The 12580-nt window shown below is 41.7% G+C and overlaps 1 protein-coding gene across 3 annotated transcripts in view; it reads right to left on the bottom strand.

Annotated features, from left to right (window-relative positions):
• LOC143027291 (28S rRNA (cytosine-C(5))-methyltransferase-like) overlaps positions 1–12580 on the bottom strand; it is a 40009-nt gene that overhangs the window by 15609 nt on the left and 11820 nt on the right. For all 3 annotated transcript variants that reach the window (XM_076188569.1, XM_076188565.1, XM_076188561.1), the window contains exon 4: positions 7910–8055. In XM_076188569.1, the coding sequence (XP_076044684.1) occupies positions 7910–8055 (146 nt within the window). The remainder of the gene's footprint in view (positions 1–7909; positions 8056–12580) is intronic.

Here is a 12580-nt window from a genome sequence, read left to right as displayed (position 1 = left end):
GGGTTTACATTAAGTGTTGGTATAACAAGAAGTATAGTGATGCTAAAGATAGAAGAGACAAAGACTGGAAAAGATGGGGGGGAAAAAAAATTACCAAATGGCAAACATACATCAAACTGAGAAACGAATATTTAGATATACACAGGGAGTATAGACACGGTAAAGGAAACATGGACTGGAGGTGAAGCTTTTATTCCTGACGTTTCGTCTAACGACTTTCTCAAAGGAATGAGCATACTAGATACATACAGAGTTTATAAACACGCCATATGGCTCAAGGGTGTGTGCAAGCATATAGCGCTGTGTTCTGATTGGCCCGCTGAGACAGCCAATCACGAATCTGGGCACCTCCCACAATGGAACCGAGCCGAGATTCTACACGAAGGTATGGATAAAAAGACCAGAAAATCTATAGAAGCTGCGTACATCACCACTCGTCCGAATATCAACACTAAGGCTGGGAGCTTCACCTGGGCCAAATCTTCAGCAAATATAGCGCTTCGTGATTGGCTGTCTCAGCGGGCCAATCAGAACACAGCGCTATACGCTCGCACACCCCCTTGAGCCATATGGCGTGTTTATAAACTCTGTATGTATCTAGTATGCTCATTCCTTTGAGAAAGTCGTTAGACGAAACGTCAGGAATAAAAGCTTCACCTCCAGTCCATGTTTCCTTTACCGTGTCTATACAACTTGTTCACATGGATTTTCATACACAGGGAGGAAAAAAGAAACTACAAAAAAGACATAATAGACCAACCTAAACTATTTTACAGATATGTGAATGATAAACTAAAAGACAAAAATTAAGGAAACAAAGAATATATACATACAGGCTTTTCCCCCTTACATGTGGGGTAGCCAAAAAGAAAAATGCATAGAAACCACTCCCACCCATTCCATTCCCTACATATTCCACTCCCCTCCACCCTCCTCCCTCCCTCTTATCTTGGCACCTCCTGGATGACGGGTCATCCCTGCATCCTGTCCACTGCCCTGGGTCAGAAGCAGTGTCGCAAGACACAGCACATCCACAGCAAGGCCATTTCATAAATTCAGCAACCCCCCCTCTCCGTCCTCTCATGCAGAAAAGGAGAAGATGGGGAGAAATCCCTTCGGGCTGCATCAAATTTTTTCTCATACACATTTCCTCACCCCCCATTCCCTACCCACGCCCCCTCATGCATCACAGCATCATCCATATACAACCCTTCTCCATTCACCCCTATCTTCTGTCCTCTCCTGTCCTTCCTCAACAGACATTCCTCTCTTTTGTAATGTCCCTTTCACCCCATCCATCCATCTCATCCTAGGCCACCCCCTCATATTCACTCCTTCCACCTCTGCCTTCCACACCTCTTTTACTAGTCTTTCTTCACTCATTCTTTCCATGTGTCCAAACCATCCTAATACTCTTTCATCAACCCTATCTCCCAACTCTCTTTCCACCCCTGTTCTCCTCCTCACCTCCTCTTTTCTCACTCTATCTGGCCTAGTAACCCCTATCATACTTCTCAGACACCTCATTTCAAACACATTCAAACTCCTTTTCTCTTCCTCTCTTATGTTCCATGTTTCTGCCCTGTACAGTGCTGTTGGCACAATAACTCCTTCATATAACCTCCTCTTAGCATCCATTCCCAGATGTCTATTTCTCATTACACTTTTTAATCCACCAAAGCATTTACTCGCTTCTCTCAATCTACATCCTACCTCCACCCCCACTCCTCCCTTTCCTGCCACATTCGCACCGATGTACCTAAAACTATCTATTTCCTCCAGTCTCTCACCCTTAATGCTCACATCCAGCCTGCTGTCACTCTCTCCCCTTGTACATCTCATCACCTTACTTTTGCCCACATTTATCTTCAGCTTCCTTCTTTCACACACCTCAAACTTTGTCACTAACTTCCTCAATCCCTCCCCTGATTCTGCTACAAGCGCAGTGTTGTCAGCAAACAACAACTGGCATTTTTCCCACTTTTCTCCATTTTCTTTAACCATCTCCAACCCCTGACCCACTACCCTTGCATTCACCTCTCACACCACCCCATCCATGTATAGATTGAACAGCCAGGGTGACATAACACATCCCTGACGAAGCCCCACCTTTACCTCAAACCATTCACTCTCTCCATTTCTAATCCTAACACAAGCTCTACTACTCTCGTAAATCTCTTGACTGCTCTTGACAGCTTTCCTCCTATCCCATATATCTGCAGTACCTCCCACAATGCCTTCCTGTCTACCCTGTCGTAAGCCTTTTCCAGATCCATATAAGCCCATCTGCCTTCCACACCATTTTTACTAATCCTTCTTCATTCAATCTTTCCATGTGTCCAAACCATCCCAATACTCTTTTATCAGCCCTATCTGCCATCTCCTTTTCCACCCCTGCTCTCCTCCTCACCACCTTGTTTCTCATTCTATCCAATTTTGTAACCTCTACCATACTTCTCAGACATTTTATCTCAAACACATTCAGACTTTTCAGCTCTCTTAAATTCTAAGTCTTTGCCCCCATACAGTACCATCAGCACAATAACCCCTTAATATAATCTCCTCTTTGCATCCATTGCTAAATACCTATTCCTCATGGCACTTTTTTAATCCCCTAAGGCATTTACTTGCTTCTCTCAGTCTACAATTTACCTTTACCTCCATTCCTCCCTTTCCTGCCACATGCAACCCCAAATACCTAAAGCTATTCATTTCCTCCTGCCTCTCTCCTTTAGGACTTACTTTTAACTCACTCCCATCCTCTCCCCTTGTACATCTCATCACCTTGCTTTTACCAACATTTACCTTCAACATTCTCCTACTGCATACCTTCCCAAACTGTGTCACTAACTCCCTTAACCCCTTCCATACGGTGCCGCACACGTAGGCGTCATGGGGAGCGAGTGTATTCGCGAGGCTGCCATATCAGCGTCTTGATTATATTTATCGTAGTCGCCCCTCCATAATGACATTCTTTCTAATTCTTTTGTAATCGCATTTTCTATGGTTATCAAAATTCACGGGTGAAGAGAGAACGATCGATATAAGCGGTGACTATATTTTATGATGCGAGTATTATTACGACACGTCGTACGGCTGGCATTGGCTGCTGCCACCGAGATCTAAGTCCATGACGCCTACGTGTGCGGCACCGTATGGAAGGGGTTAAACCACCCTATGACCATGCCACTAGTGAAGTGTTATCAGCAAACAACAACTGGCTCACCTCTCACTTTTCTCCGTTTTCTTTAACCGTCTCTAATCCCCTCCCCATTATCCTCGCTTTTACCTCCTGTACCATTCCATCCGTGTACACATTGAACATCCATGGTGACATGATACATCCCTGATACAGTCACACCTTTACCTCAAACCACTCACTCTCTCCTGTTCTCTCCTGACTGCCCTTAACCTCTTCAGTACGGGCCTTAAATCTCGCGGGCAGCAGCCAATGCCAGCCGTACGACATGTCGTAATAATACTCGCATCATAAAATATAGTCACCGCTTATATCGATCATTCTCTCTTTCACCCGTGAATTTTGAAAACCATAGAGAATGTGATTAAGGGCAGTTTATAGAGAATGTCAAAACGCAGGGGCGACTACAATAAATATAATCAAGACGCCGATATGGCAGCCTCGCATATCCACTTGCTCCTCATGACGCCTACGTATGCGGCACCGTATGGAAGGGGTTAATAGCCTTCCTCCAATCCCATATATCTCCAAAACCTCCTACAGTGCCTTTCATCAAGCCCCAAAAAACATCTTTGCCCTTTGCTAATGCTTTCTCACATATCTATCTTACCACAAAAATCTGATCCTAAACTTACTCCCTCTATTCCCCTCATAATTCTCTCAATCAAAACCCTCCCATAAACCTTCCCAACCATATTTAATAAGCTCATCCCTCTGAAACTACTACTCACATTTGTCCCCTTTTCCATTGTAAAGTAGAACTATACAGGCACTCCTCCAAACCTCCAGCACTCACCTTCCTTAAGAAAAACATTATACAACATAACCAGCCAGTCCACCATCACTATACCTCCCTTTTTCAGACACTGCATGGCACCCATTTAACCCTGCTCTCATCATTTTAATAACTGCTTTCACCTAATCTTTTCTTATTTCTTCCCTTTGTTCCTCATCCATCACTGTCATTTTCTTAGTGCCTCCCACTGCAACCACTGTTCCCTCCCTATCCTCCTCCACATTTAGCAACATCCTAAAATACTCAGCCCATCTTCCTCTTACTGCCACCTCTTTCATTAACATCTCTCCATCTGCACCTTTTACTTTTTCTTCTCTACTTGATTCACCTCCCCTTCCTATCTTAATTTCTTTCCAAAACATCTTTTTATTACTCTCAAAATATTTTGTCATACTCTTCCCCCATTTTACATCTGCTCTCCTTTTTGCTTCCTTTATCTTATGTTTTATTTCTCTTCTTTTTTTTCTTTGTACCTCTCATATGTTTCTCTTGTCCTATTTTGCAACCAATCTGTGAATGCTTTTCCTTCTCTTATACAACCTTCTTTGCTTCATCATCCCACCACTCATTATCCTTCCTTCTATTCCCTCCCATCCTCCTTACTTCACACACCATCTTGCACACCAAACAAAGGATTACAAAGGTGGAGCATGCCAACAGGAGACCTTTTAGTCCATATCTAGATTGGATGCCAAAAAAATCATAATAATGATAAATAAATAAATAAAAACTATAATAAATAAATGCATAGGTATAGTTAAATAATTAACAAACAGGTAAATAGTAAATAATGATAAACTGACATAAAAATAATAATAAATGAGAATCAAGCAATTAATAATAAAAAACCGACAAATGATAACAAAACAAATAAACAAATAATATAAAATAAATTATTGTCATTACAGCATCTTGCTTAGGTGTTTATCTAAATGATTCTTAAAGCTTCGAACTGAACTACATTGCACTACCTGTGCAGGATGTTTATTCCATTCATTAACTACACGGTTGGCGAAGTTGTTTCTACCCACTTCTAAATTAAATCTATTTCTGGACAGTTTGAGACCATTGTTTCTTGTTTGATTCTCATTCAGTGTGAACATTTTGTCACTTTTGATGTTGTCAATTCCCTTTAGAATCTTAAAGACCTGTATCAAGTCACCTCTGAGTCTACGCTTGTTTAAGGACAACAGATTCATATGTTTTAGTCGATTTTTGTATGATTTATTTCTGATATTTGGAATTAGTTTTGTGGCTCGCCATTGTACTTTTTCCAATCTGTCAATGTCTTTAATGAGATTCGGTGACCATACATAAACAGCATATTCCAAATGTGGAGGAACTAATGATTTATATAGCTTGTTAACCACTTCACTCCGGGGCACATCGCACATCTGGCAGCATTAGCTGCCCGGTGTGCGATGTTGCGTCATAATAATCGCATTATAAAAAATAAAGTCAGTGCTCAATCGTTCCTTTTCTTTCACCCGTGAATTTTGATAACCATAGAAAATATGATGAAGCCAGTTTAGAGAGAATGGAGGTTACGTAGGTACGACTACAATAAATATAATCAAGATGCCGAAGTCGGCATCATCGCGTACCCACTTGCTCCTCATGACGCCTACGTAGGTGTCACCGTATGGAAGTGGTTAATTAGAGATGGACTTTTGAAGTCAAAAGATCACGCAATCAGTCCTAGGATATTATTTGCTTTCTCAGAGGCTGAAATACACTGCTTGGATGATTTGAGATCGTTACTAATAATTATGCCGAGATCCTTTTCACTATCCACTTTTGTTAACGAATTTCCAAATAACTTATAATCATACTTACTGTTATTTTTACCTATGTGCATTACCTTGCATTTACTTGTGTTATATTTCATTAGCCACTTTTCAGACCATTGCTGTAATTTATCTAAATCTTCTTGAATATCTAATTGGTTTAAATGATCATTTGCCATTCCACACAGTTTTGTATCATCAGAAAATTTGAAAACAGTAGATTTTAGTCCATGGTCTATATAATTTATATATATACTATGAATAGAAGTGGCCCAAGAATGGAACCCTGAGGAACTCCACTTGTAACATTTTTTCATCCAGAAGTTTTTTCACTTAAAACAACTCTGTTTTCGATCATTCAACCAATTACTAGTCCAACTTAATAGGCTACCTGAAGCTAATTTAGTCTTTCGTGGGGTACGGTATCAAAAGCTTTTGCAAGGTCTAGATATATTAAATCTATATTGTTTCTTTTGTCATAATTTGAGAAAACTGTGTTATAGAATTCAAGTAAGTTAGTCACGCAAGAATGTTTCCATCTGAAACCATGCTGGTTATCATTTATCAAACAGTTACTTTCTAAATGATGTTCGATAGCATCTGTGATGATGGTTTCCATCATTTTCCCTAAAATTGGAGTCAAGCTTATAGGCCTATAGTTATTTGGTTTCTTTTTGTCACCTTTTTTGAATATGGGAGTAATGTTAGCTAGCTTCCATTCTCTTGGGACATCTCCAGATATGATGGATTTCTTGAAAATAATTTCTAATGGAACAACAATCTCATTTTTCATTTTCTTTAAGATTCTTGGATGCCAACCATCAGGCTCTGGTGTTTTATTAACTTTGAGTTTCTCTATATACCTTTTAATTTCTTCTTTTGTTATATTTACCATAGTAAGTTTACCCTACACTTTTCACAGGTTTCAGTTTGGAGTTCACTTTGAGGTGTTTCGTTTAAGAATACTGAGCAAAAATAATTGTTTAAAATATTACACATTCCTTCATTTGAATATTCAAGTTGACCATCAGCAGATAATAGGGGACCATTGTGATTCCTAACAACCTTTTTATCTCTAATGTAACTATAGAATTCCTTGGGATTCTCTTTGGATCTATCAGCGATATTTATTTCGTATTGTCGTTTTCGTCTTTTTATTGTCTTTTTTAAATCTCTCTGTATTAATACGTAACTTTGATAGTTATTTGATGTACCCGAGCACTTATATTTCTTGTAAGCCTGTCTCTTTTTAGCTATACTTTTTTCAGTTTCTTTGTCACGCCATTTTGGGCGAGCCTGATTTGGGGGATGTCTGTCCTTAACCACTTCACTCCGGACTTAAATCTCGCGGGCAGCAGCCAATGCCAGCCGTACGACGTGTCGTAATAATACTCGCATCATAAAATATAGTCACCGCTTATATCGATCGTTCTCTCTTTCACCCGCGAATTTTGAAAACCACAGAGAATGGGATTCAGGGCACATTTGGGAGAATGTAAAAACACAGGGGCGACTACAATAAATATAATCAAGACGCCGATATGGCAGCGTCGCGAATCCACTTGCTCCTCATGACGCCTACGTGTGCGGCACCGTATGGAAGGGGTTAAAAGGAATGAATCATCTTAGTGAGTGTATTTTGAAATATTTCCCACATCTGATCTACAGGCCTTTCGTTTAATTTTGCCTCCCAACCTGTAAGCTGAAGCTCCTGACATAGTCCTATGAACTGAGCTTTACTAAAATCGGGTATTTTAGAAACACAAGTAACACCCCCATTCCTCCTCCACTCCACTCTATCCTTCACTTCCCCTCACTCTTCTCTCAACTTCTTATTGTACTCTTTCTCCTTTTCTTTCTCATTTACTCTAAGCACATCCCTACCTTCTGTCCTTTTCCTCTTTCTTCATCTATCATCCACTCTCAATTTACCTTCCACCAAAAAATTATCTGATATTCCCCCACTCTCTCCCCTAAGAGCATGTACATCCAAAACTCTTCCTCTTCTCCTGGACAGCACTATATAGTCCATTAAAGACCTATCAACCACCCTTCCTTCCACCACCCTCTCCCATGTGTACTTATGCTTGACTTTCTTCCTAAACATTGTATTAGCTAGATACATACCTTTACTAAATTCAAAAAATCCATGTAAGTGACAAATCCATCATAAGTGATTTGTTTCCAGCCTTCTTTTACTAGATGTGAATGAACTTCCTCAGTACTGGTTAAAAGTGTGTTCACTCGAACATACCTTGGATTCCTTTCATTTTCTGAAAAGGTAAAGGAACTGTTTGTCTGTTTGTTTTTTCAATGATTCACAAAGATACATTTTAGATATTCTTGACCTGTTTCTTTTTAAATTATATGGTTTACAATAAATTACAAAGACAAAGCATAGTAACAGACTCTTAGTCCACATGGTCACATGCATAAAAATATACATACATATACCAAAAGCTTTTTCCCACTTACAAGGGAGGTAGCCAAAAAACAAAGGCATAAAAACCATTCCCACTCATTCCATCCCTAATACACTCCGCTCCCCTCCACCCTTGTCCCTCCCTCTTATCTTGCCACCTCCTGGATGACAGGTCATCCCTGTATCTTGTCAACTGTCCTGGGTCAGAAGCAGTGTCACAAGACACAGCACATCCATAGCAAGGCCACTTCATTAAATCAGCAAACCCCCCTTTCCATCCCCTCATGCAGAAAAGGAGAAGATGGGGAGAAATCCCTTCAGGCTGCATCAAAGCTTTCTTACACATACTACCTCACCCCCATCCCCCACCCATTCCACCTCATGCATCACAGCATCATCCATATACAACCATTCTCCATTCACCCCTATCTTCTGTCCTCTCCCATCCTTCCTCAAAAGACATTCCCCTCTTCCCTAAAGCCCCTTTCACTCCATCCATCCATCTCATCCTAGGTCGCCCCCTCATGTTCACTCCCTCCACATCTGCCTTCCATACCTCTTTTACTAGTCTTTCTTCACTCATTCTTTCCATGTGTCCAAACCATCCCAACACTCTTTCATCCACTCTATCTCCCAACTCCCTTACCACCCCCATTCTCCTCCTCACCTCCTCATTTCTCACTCTATCCAGCCTAGTAACCCCCATCATACTTCTCAGACACCTCATCTCAAACACATTCAAACTCCTTCTCTCTTCCTCTCTTATGTTGCATGTTTCTGCCCCATACAGTGCTGTTGGCACAATCATTCCTTCATACTTAGCATCCATTCCCAAATGTCGATTTCTCATTACACTTTTAATCCACCAAGGCATTTACTCGCGTCTCTCAATCTACATTCTACTTCCACCTCCGCTCCTCCCTTTCCTGCCACATTTGCACCCAAGTATTTAAAACTATCCACTTCCTCCAATCGTTCTCCCTTAATGCTCACTTCCAGTCTGCTGACACTTTCTACCCTTGAACATCTCATCATCTTTACCCACATTTACCTTCAACTTTCTTCTTTTACACACTCTCCCAAACTCTGTCACCAACTTCCTCAATCCCTCCTCTGATCCTGCTACAAGTGCAGTGTCGTCCGCAAACAATAGCTGGCTCACCTCCCTGTTTTCTCCATTTTCTTTAACCATCTCCAATCCCTCACCCACCACCCTTGCATTTGCTTCTCGCACCATGTATAAGTTGAACAGCCAGGGCAACATAACACATCCCTGGCAAAGTCCCACCTTTACCTCAAACCACTCACTCTCTCCATTTCTAATCCTGACACATGCTCTACTACTCTAATAAAAACTCTTGACAGCTCCTAGAAGCTTTCTTCCTATCCCATACATCTGCAAAACCTCCCACAGTGCCTTCCTGTCTATCCTGTCATAAGCCTTTTCTAGATCTATAAAACCCCAAAAAACATCCTTACCTTTTCCTATAGTTTTCTCACATATCTCTTACTAAAAAAATCCAATCTATGCAACCTCTACCTGTACTAAATCCACACTGTTCCTCACCAATTACTTCCTCTCTTCCTCTCCTAATCCTCTCAATCAATATCCTCCCATAAGCCTTCCCAACTACACTTAACAAGCTATTCCCTCTGAAACTACTACACTCAAACTTGTCCCCTTTTCCCTTATAAAGTGGAACTATACAGGCACTCCTCCAGTCCTCCAGCACTCTATCCTCTCTCCAACAAACATTAAATAACCTAACCAACCAGTCCTCTATCACTGTACCTCCTTTTCTTAGACATTCTGCATGGCATCCATCCAGACCAGGTGCCTTACCTGCACTCATCATCTTAACAACTGCTTTCACTTCATCCTTCCTTATTTCTCCTCCATTTTCCTCATTCATCACGGTCATCCTCCTTCACATTTAGCAACTCCCTAAAATACTCTGCCCATCTTCCCCTTACTGCCTTCTTCCATTATCATCTCACCATCTGCACCTTTTACCTTTTCTTCTCTACTTGATTCGCCTCCTCTTCCTCTCTTAATTTCTTTCCAAACATCTTTTTGTTGCTCTCAAAATTTTCTGTCAGACTCTTACCCCATTTCACATTGCTCTCCTCTTTACCTAACCTTATGCTTTACTTCTCTTTTCTTTGTACCTATCATATGACTCCCTATTTTGTAACCAATCTATGAAAGCTTGCTTCTTCTCTTCTACAACCTTCTTTGTTTCCTCATCCCACCACTCACTACCCTTCCTTCTATTTCCTCCCATCCTCCTTGTTCCACACACCATCTTTGCACACTTTGTGACTCCCTCCTTGAACCATCCCCATTCCTCCTCCACTCCTAGTTCTACTCTATCCTTCACTCCCTCCCACTCCTCTCTCAGCTTCTTCTTGTACTCCTTCTCCTTTTCCTTCTCATTTAAAGAGTTCACTCTAAGCACCTCCCTACCTTTTGTCCTTTTCCTCTTTCTCCATCTATCCTCCACTCTCAACTTACCTTCCACCAAAAAATTATCCAATATTCCCCCACCCTCTCCCCTTAGCACATGTACATCCTTAACTCTTCTTATACTCCTATCTACCACTAGATAGTCCATCAATGCTCTATCTACCACCCTCTCCCATGTGTACTTATGCTTGACTTTCTTCCAAAACACTGTATTAGCTATCATCAACTCTCTTTCTAGACACATCTCCACCATCAACTCTCCACTACGATTATTTCCTGGAACTCCACATTTCCCAACCACTCTGTCAATTGGTTCATTTCCTACCCTAGCATTAATGTCTCCCAATACTACTACATTGACATTCCTCCCTAATCCCTCTATGCACTCATTTAAATCTATCCAAAATGCATCCCTTTCTTCTACACTCTTCTCACTACCAGGCACATCTGCACTTATGAAAACCCACATCTCCTTTCCCAGTTTCACCTTCATCTACATTAACCTTGAAGAAACCTCCTTCCACTCCACTACACATTTATCTATCTCTTCACTTACTAGTATAGCCACCCCTTCTCTCCCTTGCCCTCTCTTCACTCCTGAGAACCTCCCAACTACACTCCCAAACTCACACTTGCCCTTCCCTCTCAACTTAGTTTCACTCAAAGCCAACACATCCATCTTTCTTCTCACAAACATACTACCTATCTCTTCCCTTTTACTCTCATCTGTACCACATCCATGCACATTAAAAGACCCAAACCTTAGGGTGCTGGCTGGAAAACTCCTAGACCCTCTTATGACTTTACTTTTTTTAGGAATGTCCCCTGTGGGGCTACAGGGAGAAGGTTGCCTGGTCCCAATCCCCAACCCATTTTTCTCGCTTCTTACGATCCAAGTGGGAATACTTGGTGGCAGTATTCTCCCCCCCCCCCCACAGGGAGGAAATATAAAAAATAAATAATAAACCATCCAGGAGGTGCCAAGATACGTGGGAGGGAGGAGGGTGGAGGGGAGCGGAATATAGAGGAAATGGATTGGGTGGGAGTGGTTTCTATGCCTTTTTCTTTTTGGCTACCCCCCATGTAATGGGAAAAAGCCTTAAGTATATGTATGTATGTATGTAAATAATAAACAAACATGTATATTGATTAGTTGTTTCTCCAACTGAACTTCAAAACTAAACTGCATTACATTCTATCATTTTTGTGAATTCACTCCATTTATTGACTACATGATTGGCAAAATTATTTCCTCCTATCTGATTGTAATATCACTGCCATCAACCTATGCTTCTGGTCCTGGAGCCGCAGCGTCTACATTGTGGGACCACCCCCCAACCCCAAGAGTTGGGGGCCAAACAGCGGCAACCAGCCCTGGCCACCGGCTCTATGCAGGTGGCACCTATCCTCAAGAGGAGCTATGACTGCCTTGCGGAGTACCACAATCCTTCTTTCTCAACATGCACTGTTACATTTTTCTGCACCAAGGGGTGATTCTCCGGCGATCACCCCTCTTCTTCTACTTTTAGCCGGAGATGTAGAGAGCAATCCTGGGCCCACCACAAAATACACATGCCCAACATGCTCTAAACTCATTACCTCGAGCAGACAGACAAAGGGCTCAGTTCAGTGCAATATATGCAAAAACTGGGCCCACCTCACTTGTACAACACTTGCTGACACAAACCAATACACAAACACTTGGACATGCTCTACCTGCCCTCCAGTAACCCCACTCCCACCTCCCCAACCACAGCCAGCACCCTTATCCACTTCCAATTTCCCTTTGCCCTTATCCCCAATCAGTACTCCCCTTCCTTTGTCCCCAATCTCTCCTTTTCCCCCCCTCTAACCCAGATCCTATACCTTCCCCATTAACACCCCAACCCCAACCCCAAACGGCAACATA

Source organism: Oratosquilla oratoria, chromosome 1, assembly GCF_046742065.1.
Source record: "Oratosquilla oratoria isolate Oo_2021 chromosome 1, ASM4674206v1, whole genome shotgun sequence".
Lineage (NCBI taxonomy): Eukaryota > Metazoa > Arthropoda > Malacostraca > Stomatopoda > Squillidae > Oratosquilla > Oratosquilla oratoria.
Note: the sequence above shows the minus strand (reverse complement) of the source record. Positions and strands in the feature narration are given on the sequence as shown.